This window comes from Anguilla rostrata, chromosome 12 (genome assembly GCF_018555375.3).
Source record: "Anguilla rostrata isolate EN2019 chromosome 12, ASM1855537v3, whole genome shotgun sequence".
Classification (NCBI taxonomy): domain Eukaryota; kingdom Metazoa; phylum Chordata; class Actinopteri; order Anguilliformes; family Anguillidae; genus Anguilla; species Anguilla rostrata.
In genome coordinates, this window is record NC_057944.1 from 17,756,171 (window position 1) to 17,778,508 (window position 22,338).

Here is a 22,338-nt window from a genome sequence, read left to right on the forward strand (position 1 = left end):
TTCGCGAAAAAGACTGTTTATTGTGCGCGAGATACATAATTGCACGAGCCACAGCGAATCCCGCAAATTCTTCTCTGCAGTGTAAAGATGTTCATACAGGGCAAAAGGTGGATAAAGAACGTTTGTGGAAATTGATCATCACTAATTCTACCCCAGGTCTGCTACAGCATTTTAACCCGGCTCGGCAGTGTAAAGACAGCTTAAGTTAGCCTAATGTTAGACAATGAATGAGTATGTACATAACGTTACTTTTATAACAACCATTTTTTATTCAGTAAATAGTAAGTGTCACGTCACACAGGCGACACTGGTTGGATCCGGTTGGATCTATGGGAAGTGAGGTCCAAAAACACACCTGCAATTACTGCTTCTCGCCATTGGTACCGCCAAAGAGAACGAAACGGAAATCTTCGAGATTGTAACTTTAACTTGGTGGGAAAAGACCTGAGACCCTGAATGTTTCCCTTGCGCAAAGCAAATCCTATAGTGCCACCCAGTGAGGGCAGGTTTTGAGCAAAGCAATGGCGATGGTGGTACTCCATGACTCTGAGGCGATCCACTGCTTGTTGGTGATGTTCTGTCTCACCACTTCCCTCAGCAGAGCATACATGTCTGAGGAAATGGCAAAAGTGACAATGACTTTGGCTGTGGAATGCCTGAGTGTTTCCATGATGCGTAGCATACTCCTCTCCAAGTTGACTTTGGGGATGACCTCAGAAAAGGCCACACACACCTCAGAGTTCTGCAGCTCCTCCAGCAGATGCTGGATCCCAGACATGCCGTAGTCCTCGTCTCCCACTACCACCCCCACCCAGGTCCAGCCAAAGAGGCGTAGCATGTGTGCCATGGCCCTGGCCTGAAAGGCATCGCTGGGCACAGTGCGGAAGAATGTTGGATACTTTTGGCGGTCTCCAAGGCAAGCGCATATTGCAGAGTAGCTCACCTGGGGAAGCACAAAGATCACACACCAGCTAAATGTCAGCTAAATGCTGCTCCTGACACATCCAGTTAATTTCCAGAAAACATTCAAAAGAAACAAACACAGCATCATACAATGTCAATGAAAATACAAGAGAACATTTTGAAAATGGGTCTATCCTATATTCTTTCTGAGCACATTTGGGGATTAGGAGGGATAGGAGTCATAATGAGTTTCTTTAATGATCACTGATTTGCTGCTGCTTTTCCATTGCGCACCATGGGGATGTTGAAGACTCCCACTGTGTGAGCGATCACAATAGATCCTGAAGAGCGGGCATCACCAACGATGACAGGCACCCTGGGAGTGCGGCCGCACTTGGCACTCGTAACGACAGAGTCCTTCCCGGTTACCAGCCCCAGTGCAGCAGTTAATGTTGTTCTCTCTGCGAAACAGGTGTCAGCCAGGGCATACCCCAGAGTGAGACTGGGCAGCAGCTGGGGGCTTCTGTTTATCCCTTCCACTGCAAAGATCATAGTCTGCAGCCAAAGGTATGGGGTAGATAGAAACCTGAAAGAGAGAGAGAGAGAGAGAGAGAAAGAGAGAGACAGAGAGACACAGAGAGATAGAGAGACAGAGAAAGCGATGGGAAGGAGGTAAAGACCAAGCTAGAAAGCTAGAACTTGTAGATGCTAGCATATATCAACTAATAAATTCATATAGAAGATCTGTGAATGTACTGCACACACACATACACAGACACACACATAAGCATGGACTGTACACAAATAAAGTATTTACAGGTATATCTAGGCAGATATTCACAGAAATAGATAACCATTCGCATATATTGACACAGGTTAATTTCCAGCTTAAGAGTTATGCGCTCACCTCTGACACCGCAAAGGTGTTACTCCTTGTGTGAAGTCCAGGTTTGGCTCAGGTGGTTGTAAATGAACAGGGAACAGTTCTCCAATGATCACGTCACCCTCCTTATACAAATTCTGAGACATGAAAGTCTCCAGAAACCTGCAAGAGGGTGCTGCCATCCCACACACAGCTCCAAGGACCAATGACATGATGAGGGAGCGGGTTCTGAGGTCTCCCACTGAAGACGAGGGAGGCTTCCTTATGTTGGGCTTCCTTACGTTTCTGCACTGCACAAAAACAAAGTGTCAGTGCAGTAATTGTTTAAACGCTGATGGAACCCAGTTAATGGTTGGGGCCTCAACCCAAAGGGAGAGAACTAAACCACCCTGTTCTTTATCTGGAGGTAATCATTTCAGAAGACCCTGGAGTCTGGTAATGTCACTCCCTCTCTAATGTGCTCTGAGTGCTGTTTGTCTTCAACATGTTTTTCCACAGCAGACCCCTCACCTCTCCACTGCTTTCCCTTACAGAATTGCCCTATTTAGTGTTTGAGTCACAAACAACATGGTGCAGTCCAGTTACTGGAAGAGGGATGTGACAAGAATAAACCCAGGAAATTGAGTGTCACAGACACATTACCTATTCAGTATGTGTTTTTCACTGAAGGTACGCAGTTGAAGGCACAATGTGTATGTGAGTGTGTGTGTTTGTGTGTGTTTGTGTGAATGTCTGTACAAGAATGAAGATCCAAGATATGTTGCTAGCAGTGGTGATTTAATATGAGGGGCCATGTAAGCCATAATTCATATTTACATCTCATGCACAAATGGCACAGTCATGTACACTATTTTGCCTCACACACACACACTCACATACACAAAAGTTGCTTTCATGTACTTACATACATGTACTTACATATCTTACATACACAATTTTACCTCACACACCAAAGTAATGCTCATATACACTAATGTACCTCTCACTGACACAAAAGTCACTCATACACTACATTTACAAAAGTATGTGGATACCCCCTCTAATTAGTGGTTTTGCCAATTTCAGCCACTGATAACAGGTGCATAAAGTACATCAAGTATACAGCCATGCAATCTCCAGTGACAAACAGTGGCAGTAGAATTGGTTGTATTGAAGAGCTCAGTGACTTCCAGAGGATGCCACCTTTCCAGCAGTTCAGTTTGTCAAGTGCTGTTATTGTGAAGTGGAAATGTACAGGAGCAACAACAGCTCCAGCCACAAAGTGGTAGGCCACACAAGCACACAGAACAGGACCGCTGACTGCAGAAGAGCGTAGTGCATAAAAATCATCTGCCCTCGGTTCCAACATTCACTAAAAAGTGCCAAACTACCTGTGGAAACAACATCAACCGTTCATAAAGAGCTTCATGAAATTGGTTTCTATGGCCATATATCGTATTTCCTGAGTGGAAAGGGAGGGGGGGGGTGGGCTGGGTGAGGTGGAGGAATTCTGGAATTCTAGTGCCCCAATTGTAGTGCTTTACACTCTTGCCTGCAGGTCCCTCTCTCCCTGCCTGCTGCACAGAGCAGAAAAAGACTCTCAGTAGTGCTACTAAACCTGAAGGTTAATGAGTCATTAAGGGTTGCTTTGTGTAATAAGTGGTGCTCATGTTTGGGAACAGCTCATTAAGGCAGTGTGTGGCTGCTGTAGAGACAGCCAGTAGAGCGCTGCTGCTTCACACCGCTGAGGGACTCATCTCCCCTAATGCTGCACTGAGACTGCACCTGCACCTCCCTGGGACCCCACAGAGAGCTCAGAAAGTTATAGTGTGCATATCTACCGCTTCAGTTTTTATAAATAGAGGGATAAATTATTGCAAATGTAATGTACATTTAATAACCACACATTGTGATCTGCAACAATATTGTTATCACAGTGATGATGGAGTACAATGTTTTTATGTTCTGAATCCAGCAGTTTGAACAGTTAACACCTCTGTTTAACGTCAAACACTCTGAATACCAAACACAAGTGGATCAACAGTTAAAACATCTCACTTATCCAACATAATGTATATTTATTTGATTTAATTTTGTAATTATTATTAAAGATATTAAATGATTAAATTACTATTAAAGATATGTGTTAATAGGCAGAGCAATCTGGATCAGCCATTGTCAAAATGTACAATTCATAACCAGATTACTAATAATAAATTTAAGTTACAACAATATGCAACGTATAATCAAAAAACAAAGATATGCTACCTTAAACAACACATGTTACAGACATGGACAGGTTCAGTTAAAAAAGAAAGGAATGAATAAAAATATCAAACCACAGCCTGTTCCTAAAGTCCCAAGGAAACCAAGATCAGAGCTCAAAAGACACCCAAATATTCCAAAAAGGCAGGTGAAAATATAAAAATTCCAGATGAGCTCTAAGACAAAAATGTCAAACCCTGCACACACCAAACACCAATAAGCCCAAGGCCCAGATGCAAAGTTCAGATTCCTGGGGCGACATAGTTTAGGAGGTAAGAGCGGTTGTCTGGCAGTCGGAGGGTTGCCGGTTTGATCCCCGCCCTGGGCGTGTCGAAGTGTCCCTGAGCAAGACACCTAACCGCTAACTGCTCTGGTGAAGGAGAGGCATCAACTGTAAAGCGCTTTGGATAAAAGCACTATATAAATGCAGTCCATTTACCATTTACCATTTACTCTGATGCCAACAGCAGATACCCCCGAATATCGACCACAACAGATTTGAACTGGCTGATATTCAGCACCCAAAAAACTCTCTTAAGCTGCTTTTCCACCACATGGTACCGGCTCAACTCGACTCGACTCTACTCGCATTTGGTACCAGGTACTGTCTTTTCCACTGCAGATAGTACCCGTCAATGTAGCTGGTCGTCATTAGCAATGCCGCATGAAACGCGTTGCTCTGACCAATCAGTGGTCTGTAGTGTTTTCACGTCACCATTTAGTTATCGCCTCAGCTCGCTTTGGAACCTCCATGGAGGTGATACCAAAAAATACCAGGTACCAGGTACTATTCACAACTTTTGCCCGATGGAAAACCAAAAAAGTTGAATAGAGTTGAGTCGAGTTCAGCCGGTACCATGCGGTGGAAAAGCGACTTTTGTAAAGAAAAGTTTGCATTTTTAAAAGTTTCTACGAGGGAGGGGGAACAATTGAGAGACAGAGGGGCAACATGGCTGTGCTACTTGCCTGAGGTGTGGAATAGCACCACCTTGGTTTCTGCTTGAAATTGAAACTGCTCTGAAAAATGTAGATTGCAGTTAGCAGGCATCAACAACAATTTTCTATGTAGACATTAAAATTTTCGATCAAATGTCAATTATATGTCACAGACTGCATTCAAACTTAAAAGGAAGATGAGCTCTTTAAGGGCATTCTTTAGTCAGCTGGGTCTCTGTGTCCATAGTTTAGGTATCCTATGTCTCTTTCGGAAGGTGATAAAGTCCTAATACTTTCAAAGGAGAGAAAAGTCAAAATCAAATCATCAAATCAAATTTTATTTATATAGCGTATTTTACAACAGTTGTCACAATACGCTTTACAGACAGCCCTAGCCTAAACCCCCACAGGAGCAAGCCTAAGGCAACAGTGGCAAGGAAAAACTCCCTGTGGCAGATGGGGAGAAACCTTGGAAGGAACCAGGCTCAAGGGGGAAACCCATCCTCCTCTGGTCGGCTCAGGGTGCCGACTGGTGACCAGCATGTCAGCCAGTTTATGCAGAAGATATGATAAGTGATGTGGCTCAGATGATGGGTGGGGCCAGGTGGCGGTGATGGGGAACAGCAGGTGGCGGCAGATGTGGGCAGGGTGGAGGCAATGACGAAGGAGGGGCTGGACCGCAGAGGTGGGGGAGACCAGACGACTCTCGAAGCACTCTCGAGGGTTGGGGCAAGAGCCCCGCCGGCAGCGTGGGGAAGAGGGTGGAAACAGCAGTTAGGGGATTTGCAATATACCAGACAGTGAGTAAGTGCCAGTGCTATGTATTGTGGGACGCCGCCAGGAGTAGAATATGGCTGCATATCTACTAGGACAGGGATGGAGAGCCCATGCAGTCATGAGGGGTAGACAACCATACCCGCCTATCAAGAGCCAGCCCATGTAAAGTCGGGTCACAGCTGATTGACAGGTGACAGTAAGGAAAGGATTGCCACCTAGAAAGCTCTATGGCTACAGGCTTCTCGCACCCTGTCTCCAGACTATAACTGATTGTAAGCTTGAGCATAGAGGTGCGTTTTTAATCTAGATTTAAATATTGAGACTGTGTCTGACTCCTTTATAAATAATGGAAGCTGGTTCCACAGTAGTGGGGCCCTGTAGGAGAAAGCCCTACCACCTTTTAGGTTCTTGGAAATTCTTGGGACTACCAAGTAGCCTGCGTCTTGAGATCGGAGTGACCTTGTGGGCTTATAAGGTAGGAGCAGGTTCGATATGTACACAGGTGCACGTCCATGCAGAGCTTTAAAAGTCAGGAGCAAAACCTTGAAGTCTATCCTATACTTAATGGGTAGCCAGTGAAGCGACGCTAGTACTGGTGTAATGTGCTCATACTTCTTAGTTCTGCTCAGGATACGAGCAGCTGCATTCTGCACAAGCTGGAGACTCTTTAACGAGTTATTAGGGCAGCCAGAAAGCAGGGCGTTACAGTAGTCTAACCTAGACGTAACAAATGCATGGATCAATTTTTCAGCATCCTCGACTGACAGGAAATGTCTAATTTTAGCTATGTTGCGCAGCTGAAAGAAGGCAATTCTGGATGTGTTTTTTATATGGGTGTCAAAAGATAGATCAGGATCAATGGTGACACCAAGGTCTTTAACGACCATATTAGGTTCAGCCAAACAACCATCACAGTTTAAGGTGAGAGTAGACAATTTCTCCCTTAATATTTTGGGACCTAAAACCAACATTTCAGTCTTGTCTGAATTTAGGAGCAGAAAATTTGAAAGCATCCAAACCTTAATATCTACAATACAGGCCTCTAACCGTGAAAGCGGCAGTGCTTCGCCAGGTTTCATTGAAATATAAATCTGGGTATCGTCCGCATAACAGTGGAACTCTACGCCATGTCCCCGGATAATATTGCCAAGTGGTAGCATATATAGCGAGAAGAGTACTGGTCCTAGTACTGATCCTTGTGGAATACCGTATTTCATTATTGAGGAGCTGGACTCATCTTCTTTTAATTTGACAAACTGTTTCCTGTCACAGAGGTATGAACCAAACCATGCAAGTGCCTGTCCATGAAGTCCAACACAGGCCTGGAGTCTGTCCAGGAGTATTCCATGGTCAATTGTATCAAAAGTCTCCAAGACACCCCAGCTTTGTTTGCATTTAAAAAACCTCCAGCATGGCGTTAACTGCCAAAGACATTCCTTTCCACGCCAGTGGGAAAAAAACAGACAGAGCCTGTTTCTCAAGGTGGTAATCTAAAAACTAGACATCCCACAATATCAATCATTATATTTATAATTTATAGACATTCTCATTTAATTAAGGGAACAACAACATTTAAAAGGTAAAAAGGAGGGAGAAAATGTTGTATTGTGATACACAAAGTCTTTAAAATGTAATTTGTGGTACAGGGCTCTATTTAAAAAATCATGGTGCTTGGTCTAAAGCCAACATGCAAATTGCAAATATAACTGCTGATTTAGCAAGACTTTGAAAGGACAGTTTTACCTCTGAGGAAAAGACCAGCGCATGTGCAAATCCATTAAAATTATCAGAATTAATTGTGCAATGTGGTGCAAATTTGTTTTTGTTTCTGATTTTTTTTAAGGTATATTTTTCTTAATTAGACTTAGTTGTCTTGTTGTTCAGTAATGAAGTAATAGTGTATTTTTATTTCATTTCAGTTTTCAGGTTTCTTTTTTTCATTTTTTTTTTCAAATACTGCCCAGTGAGCATGTACCCGAATATAGACATGTCAGAGAGAATGTCAGAGAGTGTGCAAATAAATAGGAACTCTGGGCAGGTCTTGTCCAATGGTTTTATTATACTAAGTTTATTATACTATCTCCTTTTGTATGTGAAAAGGAGTCAACTTAAGATCCCCATCAACAGCTGATTTGAAAAGTGGAAGGACAGAGCCACCTGATGGAGTAAGAGGGGAAGCGACAGACGCAGCAGGCACACAAAGAGACATGGGGGGGGGGGGGGGGGGGCTGGAAGGGGGTGGAGCCAGAGCCTGAAGCTGAGAAGCAGGGACGGAAGATGAAACACACAGGCGCATACATACACACACACACACAACCACAACCAACAACCACTGAGATAAATAATAATAATAATAATAAACAACAACAACAACAACAACAATAATAATAATAATAATAATAATAAATAATGTTTGAGGATATAACAATATGCCTTAATTTATAGTACGTGGGTACACTGACTTGTGGTGCTAAGCACTGTATTATGATGATAGTACCTAATCATGACAAACACTAATGTATGAGGTTAAGTGAATGTAATGTAAATTAATGTGTCATAATTCTTCATTGAACCTTGTACAGGTCTCCATACTTAAGATTAAACACCACATTTCTTGCGTCTGCTGAATAATTAAATGAAACATATTTAAATCATGTGCCTTACACCTACATATTGAACTACGTCATTTGTTTAATATGCAAATGATTGGCTTACATGATATCCTTTCCTGGGAGAAAAATGTTTGGAAATGTCACTTTTTACCTTAAAATAATTTGAAGGAAATGATAAAGAATGCTACACACTGTTGGGGGGAATGGCATTCAGACCAAAGAAACAAAGCTGATGAGCTTCAAAGTTAATTTGTGTTCAAGATTTTAATTCTTTTTACTTTATCAACATCTGTGAGATATCAATAAGCAATGATAATGACACCTCACAGTTGTGTTGAAATCATTTCCGCTTCTGTCTTCCAACTGTTAAATCCTGTAATAAATTTCCAAGATTAAATAAAACAAAAAAAACATTTGTTTTTACTTTTGCATGTGGCCATTTTCCATAATCATACCTAGAGATTCACATTCACAATTCAATATTATACATGGGTGTCAAGTATTTGGGGGTTACAGTGTTTGCTGGTTTTCAGTGTTTATTAGCACCAGCAATTCATTTAAGTCAGCAATTGATAAAGAATCTGCAAACTTGGTTTCAAGGCCTGAGTTCATTGAAAGGAAACTGCAGATGCAGGCACTGCGGCCCTCCAGAACCTGGGTTTGACACCCTTTATCTAATGTACTATTTGGGTTCCCCTCATTTAGAATGAACACTGATCTGAAGAAAATAGAAAACAATTGTGAGATATGCAAACCAAAAGATTTTTCTGGTGACATCACCAGTTAACACTATGTCAGGCAAAAAAATAACTGGCCCAGGAGCCCCATGGTGTCTTGTTTATGAACGTGAGCTCAGCTACACCACCTGTGGGACATATGTTATTTTGGACTAGCCAGAAGTGACATTTTAATTAACAGCAGCCCATCGAACGCGGTGGGAGGGAAGGGTGGTGAAGTGGGAGTACTGCCCCAGAAATCCCAATTTACTTGTGACCTGGGGGGAATGGGCTCAGGTGTAGTGGAGCCAATTTGGCATGTGAAGACAGGTAACTGTTTCTCTCTTAAGTAATGACTTCTGTGCAATGGGTGTGCAGGAGACGTAACCTCAGCTGTGATGTTGCATCATAATTAATCTACTAGACAGGGAGTGGTTAGCCCTGTTGTGAGGCAGGGGCAGCTATTCAGTGATTAAAGTAACATTGTACAGATGCAGCCTGCAGCACCTCTGTCTCTTAGCTCCCATTTCAGAAACACAACATATTATTTTTGAAGGAGAAAAATAGATTTTATGCATTTATAACAGGTCCTTCACTGCTGTTCCATCTAAATTATATCAAAACACATCCATCATGATTGAGGTATATTATGGGGAAGTAAGTCTTTGGTAATACAGACATATTCCTGTCTTTCCCCTAGCCACTCTCTTACAGCTATGGTTTCTGGCAGTGAATGCTAAATAAATGTAATGTAATGTAATGTAATAGGGATAAATAAACCAATTATAAACCACTTATAAACATTGCAAAAGAGATTATTATAATAAACTTTCAGTGCAAAAATCTCAACCCCAGGCTAAACATTAGCTCCTTTTGCATGCAAGATCCTCTCCTGTAAATTTGTACTCAGTGTAATTTCTCACAAAAAATATGAATGGTTTGTGCAAATGCTAGTACTAAGGGACTGAGGAGGATCTCGTCCAAAAGCACTTATCTGATTATGGGCAGACAAATGTTTGAGAATATAGGTGTAAAAATCTGTATCTATATTGTACATTTGCAATAGAGCAAATAATAATAGATGGAACCACAGACTTCAGGGTACAGTGTTTCAGACAGAATATCCTCAGAAAACACATGCCTCTTGATGCTGTTTTAGCTTTGCACCACACGAGGGCTTCACAGTTTACATTGCAATCATTTGAGAGAAGCTTTTATCCTAAGTGCATTTCATATGGTAAGCAAACATTACTATCAAGGTACCGCTTTCAAGGTGCGTGCCTCAATACCTGTGATACAAAGGAAGAGAGGTATTGTTTTTTTTTTTTGTTTTTTTTTAAACAGAAAGATTGAGTTTAAGTACAAAAATGGTGGGCTTTATACGTTTGTGGCAAACAGCCTATGATTCTGCCTTTGTGACTGCTGAAGGCTAACTTAAACCAAGATGAAGATCACAGTTCATTATAGTTTAGATTGTGCGGTATATTTCATGACTTGTGATATTACAAAATAATCTGTGGTGGCAAATATGAAAAATGACCCCATTTCTATGTCAACCCTGTTCTGGAGACCTACTGTAGGTTTTCATTACAACCCTAATTTGGCACACTTGATTCTAATTAGCAGCTCAATGAGATATCTAGCTGCTGAATGAGTTGTGCTTTGTTAGCATTGTGGTGAAAACCCACAGGATGGTGGGCAGCCCTGATTTAACAGATATGGCCATAGTTTCGCTTGTCATATTTGCTTCTGAGAAATTATTAGAAAATTAAAAAACCAAACCACACACTCAAAGAGCCAAAAACATTTGGTTGCAGCCAGAAATCATAACTTATTGTCATAATATTCATTTACTATGCTGATTTCCTTCATGGCAAAATAAATAACATGAAGAATTTAAGGCCTGCCTCTCCTGAGCAAAATAAATTGCACTAAATAGCCAGCAGAGGGCAGTGTCCTCCAATACTCAGAGATGGAGTCTCTGACAGACAGCATTTCATGTCTTTGTCGTAGTCAGATGGACACAGAGTGAACACTTTTCAGCCATTTAATATCATATCTATAAATAAACACTTTCCAACTGTACGTAGTAAACATTATTTATGATTCAGTGGTCCTTTCCTAAAATGTACTGCATATGTTTTATATGTTAGTGCATTTTATTACATTCATTTGGCAAATGCTTTTATCCAAAGCAACGTAAAATGAGTGCATACGTAGTATCATAACATGCACACCATTTATAATCACAAATATAGCTTAGGTAACACAAAATGTTTTATGTCAAAGTATGCGCTCAATGCATTCAATCAACATGTTTGTCTTACAACATCATATGCTGTGAGAAAACCAGACAAATATAATGACAAAGAAATAAAGGAAGCTCAAGAGCAGGGCTGGGTGTGTGTGACAAGGGGGTTGGAGGAGAGTGGAGGCTCTTATCTCTGGTGAACGTTATACTGGCAGAGGGGGATGTGGGTTCAGTGATTTGAGGATGAAAGTAGGGTGGGACAGAGTTGGGGGGCTCGGAGTCTGTAGGGACAGCCCGTTTCAGTGTATTTCTGTTTTGTAAATAAAGCTCCTGGGCACCATGGCAAAGCACTCGCCCGGAACAGAGTCTGATTGACAGCCCTGCAACTCCTAGTCACAACACAAAGACACAAACAGCCCTTTAATTAATTTTGAAAAGCCCATGTTAATATTATTCAGGGGTATTAGACACCTTCTGGTTCCCGGTTCTTAAAAACAATAACAACAAGAAAACAAAGAAATTCACGGTTCAGTTGGTTGTTAGTTCAAGAACAATGACATAATTATTTATTTTCGTTCACTTTCAAAAGTATGATCTCAAACCTGTGCCCAGGTGTTCACAGACCTACATTACCGACTGAGTGATTATGATTACTGTATTAAAATAAAAATGGAATTCAATGCTTAAACTGAGTCGTGTCAGTATGAGGAGTCTGACCAAACATGGATGTCAAGAATCTCCGACCATTAAACAATGTAAACAGAGAAAAGTGAGAAAATTGATTTCAAAAGGCCTCAAGTCACTCATTTTCATAGTGTGGATGCACCGTCATGAATGCTGTGTTTCCTCTGATATGCGTACCTCTGATATGCGGGTGTGTGGTTCCTACTGAGACTAAGGTAGAAACTGTCTCCATGCACAACCCTATTGTGGCCAGGGACAGAAAACACTCCAGTTTGACTTATAATGTACACACAGACTGGGTGAGTGTTTGGGTCAATGCAGCTCACATTCCTGTTGCTGCCATGGCTCTGCTCGTGCTGCTGGCTCTACCCTGGCCCATATCCCCCAGCCCTCCCCACCCTGCCCCTTCCCTGCAGGGCGAATTTGACCAGGCTGATGGAGACTTCATCGTCGGAGGAAGTTTTTCACTGCACTACAGAGCGGAGCTGCCGGATCAAAACAGCACTCCTGAAAAGGCTGCTGCAGATTGTCGCAGGTGAGTCTGGTAACCCGACACAGGGGGCGGCTGTGGTGGGATGGATTGTGGGGCTGTCACAGCCACTCTTTTAGGTTTTAAAAAATCTCTCCTTTTGAGGTCAACTGCATCTGTTCAGCCTTATGTCAATCAAAATGACAACCTATAGTTGTTTATATTGTTCTGTACTGGGCCTTAAATCAATCACTTTCTTTTCCCAGCAAGAGTGGGCCGCCTCTTTTCTCCACTTGAAAGGGAAGATTTATTTGCAAAACCTGCTCCAGGCATTCTTAGCTCACCTGCTAAAGGCAGTGTCAGTTTTCCACAGACAAGGTCTAGAGAGCAGTTTGAGCACTGAGGAGGCAGAAAGCTCATTAGAGAGCAGGTTATTCACCCCCTCCCCCACCACACACAAAGGACGCTGGCTGCTAATTAGTTAGCTCAGTAATTAGGGCCTCTGCCTGAGATCACTGCCTGCAGGAGATCTGGATCTGAGGTGAAAGGAAGTGGCATGTATACACAAACACAGCTTCCTAATGCCAGACTTCAGAACAAAAGCCTCCCAATCTAAAATGTCTCTCTCATATCCTCCTGAGACCTGGCAGAAAAAAAGTTTGAATATTTTCATTTTTTAATATAAGTATCATAGATGAGAAAAACATGTTGGGTGAAAATATTTCAAAAGTATTGTATATTTTATTTTATTGAATGCCCCTTGTAGTGTAGGTTTCTGCAAAGTAGCACATATTTTTCTTGAGATTAAGACACAAAACTCATGTCCCCTACAGAGGACAAGAATTAATTACCAGGTCTTAGGCAAGGACATCTCTGTAACACTGTATATGAGATCTTCAGTGCTTTTGTTTAACGGTGTATTGGGCAGCATTTGATTTTCTGCTTGGTTTGATTGTTTGCAGGCTGGACGCTAGGTGTTCCCCCTGGGTTCTCATGTGCCCAGTCATCAATGCCACCCTGTGCCACATGACTTGCGTCCCTGCAACCCAGAGGATCGACCCTGCGACTGCTGAGCAGGACCTCATTGCAGAAAGTCTGCTTATCACACTGATTCTCTACCACACACAGATGGCTAAACTTGTGTTCAAACAGGCAAGTTATTATTATCTATGCACTCTCCAGTTTTCAGTAAAGTATAAGTAAATTTGACATTTGGGAACACCATAATCCATAGAAAAAAGATAACAATTTACTATTTACAATAACGTTTTTAAAAAATTCTAATGAAAATAATTAAAATAGGAAAATCTCAACTGCAGGTATAATACATACACAGAAACATATTCACAGAAATACTGAAATGCCACAACTACAGGGCTAACAAAAAAAATATATATATTTCAGCCAGATAAATGATTTCATTTTTTCTTTACAGATTATATAATAAGCATGGCCTGCAAGAATGCCTGAGAAGTCCTCGATCTTAATTCATCATTCTGTTCAGTGTGGATCCCCTTTGAATCTTCCTATGTGACCACCATGTGAAAGTTCATTGGTGCTGTGGAGGTTTTCATAGGTCTGCCATTTAGTTTTGACTCTAGTTGTTGTCTTGGCTTATTTAGAAATATTATACTGTTTTAATGATGGCACTGAATATTACTAAATGTTTGCTTACACTCAGGATAGGCAATGTTCATATAGCTTATACATAATGGTTAAATGTAGATTTATGATTTCAGATGCTGGATTTACAACAGAAATGTACTTGTAAAATTATCTGCTTTAACAGTTTGCAATGTAGACATAAATCTCAAAATAAATATTTAACCATTATTTCTGGGTCCATCAAAGACCAACCATTTACATGTTTTTTGTTTAAAAAAAAAAACAGAAATCAGGCAACATCAGCACAAAAGAGCAAGTCAAAAATATATATTTTTTAACAAAAGCTTTTGGTTGACAAAATATCTTTTGGAACCATTACCATGCCTGCACAGTGAAATTTCCAGTGTTAATTCAACTTCAACTAACAGTTCATATGAGTGGCCATAGTGGACTCTGTGAGTAAACTCTGTGAGACTTGATTTTGAATGCCCAAACGCATCTGTGAGCTCAACCTGTTAACACAACTTTCCCCACCAATTGTGGACGCTCCTTCAAAGTGCTATTAGACGTTACTTCTTTTCAGTCTAGTCGACCAGTCCAGTCCGCAGGTACTCAAGGTGCTTGCATACAATCAGCTGAGCACAACTGAAGCCTTTCATTCCCTAGGTAATGCTATGACCACTTATAATATGTTATAACAAATGAGCAAAATGCCTAGATGAGCACATTGGGTATTCATCAATACATCTGCAGAGCCATAAAGTATGTACTGACCATAGACCGTATAAAAATATGTGCTTCATGACGTCACCCACTGATTTGCTATGGTTAGTGCTCACTGGCGCATGAAGCCCAAACTAGGGCGCAGCCACATTTCCCGTTGCAACCAATGCAAGCGCAGTGGAGCGAAAGAGTGGAGTCCAGGACTACAGGAAAATCCACCCCGACTACCTTACATGGTAATTAGACACGCCCACGTCTGGACAACAAGCGTGGCCTTGCAACCACAGAACCATACTGTCATTACATTTCAAAAAAATTGTGCAAGATAAGTTTAGTGTTAAGATATTAAATAGAAAAATATATAAAATAGATCACTAGCTAACTAGCTTACTAGCTAGCTACTTATATAGACAGATAGATAACAGAACTCTAGATAGCTAGACAGATATATCACGAGATAACTAGCTAGCAAGTTAGCTAGATAGACAGATAGATCGATAGCAAGACAGTAAGCTTGCTCCCCCTAGCTAAGTAAATCCCCCTAGCTTGTCTTCTTAAAGAAGCTTCAAAACTGCTTACAAATCTCATTTCACCAACAACATATACAAATTATAAAATATGAGACTTTATGAGAATCAACTGAAACCCCGTAATGGTCAGAAATCGCGTTTTGACATAGAACCTTGTTTATCTGAAAATGTCTCAAATGCATGAACTGAAAGAACTGGGGAGAGGAATTCTTAGAATAGCGGTTAGTGCAGTTGAACGCAGCACACAACATTTTTGAACCTTGGATTTTTAAATGGTGAGATGTGTGTGGCTAACTAATCGGAATAAAACGTCACAGCATCACACCTGCCGCTGAAGCAGTCTGCTTGGCTGCGAGGATGGGGAAATCCTTATATGGTCATATGGTAGTAGGACAAGCCATATTGCACGCACTGAAATTAACCCAGATTTGGGAATTTTGGCAGAATTATTTTAAAAAATCAGACCCAGGGGAGACATTACAAGGGATGGGATTAACTAGTTAAACCATCATTTCTTGTGTAAAAAATGTATTGATTTTATATTTACTCAGAAAAAAAATTGGCCTCTTTTTAGGCTTTCCCCATTGACTTAACATTGGGTGGTCGGAGTTTCAAGTTTTTTTTGCAACCAGGCATTGCAGTTCACGCAGTAGCCACTGGGGTAAAAGGCTTCACTAATAGAGGCGAGTTATTGCCCCTTTTTACTGAACCACTCGTTGCCAGTCTTCATATTCATGCAGTATGGGTTTTTCATGAAAGCACCCATTTAATGGGATTCACAAAGACAGTATCTATATTATCAATATTATATATATACAATATTATATCTACAATATTATAATGAATAATATCAGTATTGCTATACATATCTCTATCGAAGATATTTGCATGAAAATGCTACAATTAAATTTGCCAAGAAATTCCCCAAGCAGTTTATCAATATATATTACCTGCATTTATGTAATGTGTAATGATATGCAAGTTGAAGTGTTACAAAGAGAAATTGTATAGGCCAAATGTAACAAGAGGTTACGAGTGTCTTGTAACAATGTGCAATATAATGAAAGGTCATGATCTACCATACAGCTATATTGTGCAAAGTAATGACAGCTATTGGGGTTGTGTTATAATATTGTAAATGAATGTCATAATATGTTGAATCCAGCAGCAATACATCCTCGTGGGACCATCTGGTGGAGATTTGCAGAAGTTAAAACATCACACCCTGTGTGCCCCAGTATAAAAAGGTCTCCATTTTCAATGACTATCATAAAGACTGTTAACCAACCCTTAACGTTTCTGCAATGCTGTTCTGTGCTGCATGGCTCATTTTCAACATTGCTTTAAGTGACCAGAAGGATCTTTGTCAAATGCTGGGGACCCCTGAATACCCCCTGCTTTCCAAGGGTGGTGATGTTACTATTGGAGGAGCTTTTTCCATACACAGCCAAATATCAGTGTCAGCACCCTCCTTCAAAAAAGACCCAGAACGTCCAGCTTGCACCAGGTATGATCCTCTTTCATCTACTTGCATGCTTTTGAAACATATTGCTTTGTATTTTTTTTTTCTAACGAACAAACTAAATCAACATTAACTTTATTTGATATAAAACTGTACATTAAATCAATTAAACAAAATGAATAGTAACATTATTACACTTATTTACAACCAATTAAATAGAAATATTAAATAAAAAAACCGTAATGTCGAGAGTATGTATGCGAATGTAGTACAAAGAGAATACAACTAGACAACTAGAAGACAAAAATGATAAAATTGATGAGATTTAAATACTATTTCAAATATAAAATGTGCAATATTTAACATAAAATTCAGAAAATTAACTGATGCATTTGTTGCAAGGACAATTAACTATATTAATTATGAGAATTAACTATGCATTCATAACAAAACTGTCACCATAACCAATTCATAAAATTTTAAAAATAAGTAAAAGGAATACCCATTGAAATTTACTGTATATTTTCCATATGTATATAAGCATATCTATGTACATGTATATGTGTTTGTATAGATATGTGCAGTGAGCTCCATAATGTTTGGGACAAAGACATATATTTTTTTCTTGATTTGGCCCTGTACTCCAAAACTTTAGATTTGTAATCAAACAGCATGATTAAACTGCACATTCACACATTTTATTTAAGGGTATTTTATACACTTTGATTTCACCATTACTGCACTTTTTATACCCCCCCCCCCCACCCATTTCAGGGCACCATAATGTTTGGAGCATATTAATTTTATGTAAATGAAAGTAGTCATGATTAGTACTTTGTTGCATATCCTGTACAATAACTGCTTAAATTATGTGACCTATAGACATCACCAGATGCTGAGTATCTTTTCTGCAGATGCACTGCAAGGCATGTACTGCAGCCATCTTTAGCTTCTGCTTGTTTCAGGGGCTAGTTGCCTTAAGTGTTTTCTTCAGCATATGAAATACATGTTCAGTTGAATTCAGATCGGGTGAATGACTTGCTGTAGGATGAAGGGACGTTGTGGGGGTGCTTTGGACCTTAGGAAGCTCCCTTTGGCCTCCACAATTTTCTGGCTCTTGGCATCACTCTCCTTCAAGTGAACCTTGGTCTCATCTATCTGCAAGTCCTTTTCCCAAGCCTCTGCAGGCACTTCTTAGCAAATTGTAAACTGGCAATTCTGTTTTTGTGGCTTACTAGTGCTTTGCATCTTGTAGTGCAGCCTTTGTAGTCTTGTTCGTGAAGCCTTCTGCAAACAGTCACTGACACATCCATGCTTGCTGAAGAGTGCTTCTAATCTGTCAGATAGGTGTTTGGTTTTCTTCATTAAAGTGAGAATTATTTTGTCATCAACTGTCTTCTTCAGCCTATAAGGCCCTTTAGGATTACTGAGCTCATCAGTGCTCCCTTTCTTCTCAATGATGTACCAAACAGTTGATTTTGGTAAGCCTAAGGACTGACCTGTAACTCTGACAGTTTTTTTCTTATTTCTCAGCCTCATAATGGCTTCCTAGACTTTCATTGGCACAACTCTGGTCCTCATGTTGACAAATGCCAATAACAGACTTCAAAGGCAATACAAAGCCTAGAATCAAGGATAGGTACTGAATGCTCCCTTATACCTGCACTAAGGAAGCAATTGAACAGACCAGACTAATCAGAAACACATTTGAGCCCATTTGTCCCAAACGTTATGGTGCCCTGAAATGGGGGTCTATGTATAAAAAGTGCTGTAATTTCTATATGGTGAAACTAAAATGTATAAATGTACCCTTTGATAAAAGCTGAGAATCTGCACTTTAACCACACATGAATCTTTTATTACATTTTTAAAAATTACAAATAATAATGGAGCCTTTTTAAGTTATTATTATTAACCAGCCTTTTCTTGTGTCTAGCCTTAACCTCAGAGAATTCCGTTTTGCTCAGACCATGATCTTTGCTATTGAAGAGATTAACAACAGCAGCAGTCTACTGCCCAACATATCCATTGGATATAAAATCTACGACAGCTGTGGATACACTCTGTCCTCCATGAGGACAGCTATGGCTCTGATGAATGGAGAGGAGGGAAAGGAGGGAAAGCTGTGTTCTGGCAGTCCTGCAGTACATGCCATTATAGGAGAATCTGAGTCCTCCACAACCATAGCCATGGCAAGGATTACTGGCCCTTTCCACATTCCAGTGGTAACATGTCTCCTCTCACACCAATAAAAAGCATGTGGGATCTGCAATAAAATGATATAATACTGAAAATGTACCTTTTTCCCTCTGCAGATCAGCCACTTTGCAACATGCGCATGCTTGAGCAACAGAAAAGAATTCCCCACATTCTTCAGAACCATTCCCAGTGACTATTACCAGAGCAGAGCACTGGCTCAGCTGGTGAAGCACTTTGGCTGGACATGGGTAGGAGCAGTGAGAAGTGACAATGACTATGGCAACAATGGGATGGCTACATTTTTGGAGGCTGCCCAATATGAGGGGGTATGTATTGAGTATTCTGAGGCTATTTCGAGAACAAATCCAAGAGAAAAGATTGCTAGGGTCGTTGAAATTATTAAAAGGTCCACTTCAAATGTACTGGTGGCCTTCCTGGCCCAGGGGGAGATGGAAGTGTTACTAGAGGAAGCTTTAACTCAGAACGTGACAGGGCTGCAGTGGGTGGGAAGTGAGTCCTGGATCACAGCCAGACAGCTAGCTTCCCAGAGAGCATCTACAGTCATAAGCAGTGCAATTGGTTTCACCATCAAAAAGTCTAAAATACCAGGCCTCCGGAACTTCTTGACAAATGTCCATCCCTCTAAAAGCCCAAGCAATGCTCTCCTGAGAGAGTTCTGGGAGGTGGCATTCGGATGCAAGTTTTCCCCTCAGTTGTCCAATACGAAGATGTGCTCAGGCTCAGAGAAACTGGCTGAGCTAAACAACCAGTACACGGATGTCTCAGAGCTCAGGATTTCCAACAATGTGTATAAGGCTGTGTATGCCGTGGCCCATTCCCTTCATAACCTACTGGCATGTGAAACCCCCGAGAATCACACATGTGCCAGGAAGGATATCGAACCTGGCCAGGTAAGGGGGCCAGAGAAGGTTGTAAGCACTGTCCAGACATTTACCAGACTATACCTTGTCATACAGTGGTAAAGAGATACCTACCTAACATCATTTCTGTATTCCAACTGATGCAGGTTGTACATTATCTTAAAGGTGTAAATTTCACGACTGGCACTGGCGATCATGTGTACTTCAACTACAATGGAGATCCAACTGCACAATATGAACTGGTCAACTGGCAGCAAAATGATGTTGGAAAGACAGAGTTTGTGACTGTGGGTTACTATGATGCATCACTTACAAGTGGACAGCAGTTTTCCATCAATCCCACCAAAATTTTGTGGGCTGGTGATCCCTTCACAGTAAGTACAAAATACAAAGAAAATACAAGAAAATTTCTATTCAATTAGACTTTATTTATAAGCCCTAGGGGAGAGAACAGAAAGGGAGATGGTTAAAGAAGTAGATGAACATGTTATTATAGTGCACAGAGAAGACTGAGTGTAATATGAAAAAGCCCCAGAGCGCTATGCTAGGGCAGCATATCTGAAAAGTGAGAAGAGCGGGGTGTACAGAACCATGAAAGTGACTCTGGACTGATAGTATCAAAACACAGGAACGCTCCGACAGTAGTATGTTCCAATCTATCCCACTGTCTCACCCCTGACCTGCACCCCCCCCCACACACACACACACATTTTTGACTACAGGACTACGACTGTTTTTCATTATAATTACTATTTTAATCCTCAGTGATCAATCAACTTTCAGTGTGAGTTATAATGCATGTGAGCTGCGCTGCCTCAGTAGTTAGTTTGCAGTGAGTACATGCACTGGGTGACTGGATGCTGCACTGTTAAAGCTCAAATGAAATGACCAAGTAAGTAAGCACATGTGTAGCTGCGTTTCAGTGGCCCAGGTGAGTACGTAAATACAGTAACTGAAAAGCATACTTGAATTGTAATGAGTAACCGAGAGGGTGCGGCTCTGTTTCAGAAGCCAAAGTCAGTGTGCAGTGAGAGTTGTCCCCCAGGCACTCGGCAGGCTGTGATTAGAGGGAAACCCATTTGCTGCTTCTCCTGTGTCCCGTGTGCCGCTGGGGAGATCAGCAACACCACTGGTGAGATCAAAAAAATAATGATATAGCCAAGTCTTAAAAAGAAATAACAGACAAAACAAAAAAATTCTCATATCATCCCTCCTTTTACAACCACACATAAGAAACAATGCTCATATAGACTAACTCTGATATTCTCATTATTTTATAACAGATGCTGTTGATTGCACGAAGTGTCCTCTGGAATACTGGTCAAGTGAAGACCGTAGCCATTGTGTTCTGAAGCAAGTGGAGTTCCTTTCATTTGGAGAGACCATGGGAATTGTGCTAACTGTGTTCTCTGTTACTGGTGCTTGTTTAACATCAGGAATCGGTCTAATTTTCTTTCTTTTCAAAAAAACCCCCATTGTGAAAGCCAACAATTCAGAGCTGAGCTTCCTGCTGCTCTTTTCATTGAAACTGTGTTTCCTTTGCTCTCTTACCTTCATCGGCCGGCCCTCTGAGTGGTCCTGTATGCTGCGCCACACTGCGTTTGGGATCACCTTTGCTTTATGTATTTCTTGCATCCTAGCAAAGACTATAGTTGTGGTGATGGCCTTTAAAGCTACAGTTCCAGGTAGCAATGTGTCACAGTGCACTGTGCCCTTACAGAGGTTCAGTGTGTTTGGCTCCACACTCCCACAAGTGGTGATATGCACTCTGTGGATAGCACTTGCCCCTCCAGTTCCACACTCTCGCTTCACAGAGAAAATCATTCTAGAATGTGATGTAGGATCAGCAGTGGGGTTCTGGGCTGTATTGGGTTATATTGGGCTCCTCTCTATATTGTGCTTTGTTTTAGCTTTTCTGGCTCGTAAGCTGCCTGACAACTTCAATGAAGCCAAATTCATCACATTCAGCATGCTCATATTCTGTGCAGTCTGGATCACTTTTATACCAGCTTATGTCAGCTCACCAGGAAAGTTCACTGTAGCTGTGGAGATCTTTGCAATTTTAGCTTCTAGTTTTGGCTTACTGTTCTGTATCTTTCTCCCAAAATGTTATATAATATTATTCAGACCGGAGCAAAATACAAGAAGACATTTAATGGGTAAAAAAGATATGAAATCTCAGTGATTGCCCCCACCATTTTATACCCATGAGAACTGCGTAGGGTACTGGACCACAGAGCCACCTGTAAAATAAGAATGCAATATGTCATACCTTACATAACTTACACAGGATATATAAATGAAAGAAATGATCAATTGATGATGTCTCGCAAGAGCTTTAGAGAGCACTCCGTGACTTACATGCCAGTTTCTTTTTCAACTACCTTTGCAATTGGTTCAGTCTATTTTGTGGAAGAAAAAAATAAATAAATTGCATTCATAATATGCAGTGATATGAACAGG

General features: G+C 40.9%; 1 protein-coding gene and 1 pseudogene across 1 annotated transcript; one reads left to right on the plus strand and one right to left on the minus strand.

The window, feature by feature from the left end:
• LOC135236446 (extracellular calcium-sensing receptor-like) lies at window positions 1-1,990 on the minus strand (annotated as a pseudogene).
• Window positions 1,991-16,634: 14,644 nt separating this feature from the next.
• Window positions 16,635-22,060, plus strand: LOC135236827 (extracellular calcium-sensing receptor-like). The gene is made up of 6 exons (XM_064303372.1): window positions 16,635-16,840; window positions 18,732-19,020; window positions 19,111-19,905; window positions 20,022-20,249; window positions 20,884-21,007; window positions 21,159-22,060. Exons 1-6 carry the CDS (start codon window positions 16,638-16,640, stop codon window positions 22,058-22,060), a joined length of 2,541 nt encoding a protein of 846 aa, XP_064159442.1. The 5' UTR covers window positions 16,635-16,637.
• Window positions 22,061-22,338: the final 278 nt, after the last annotated feature.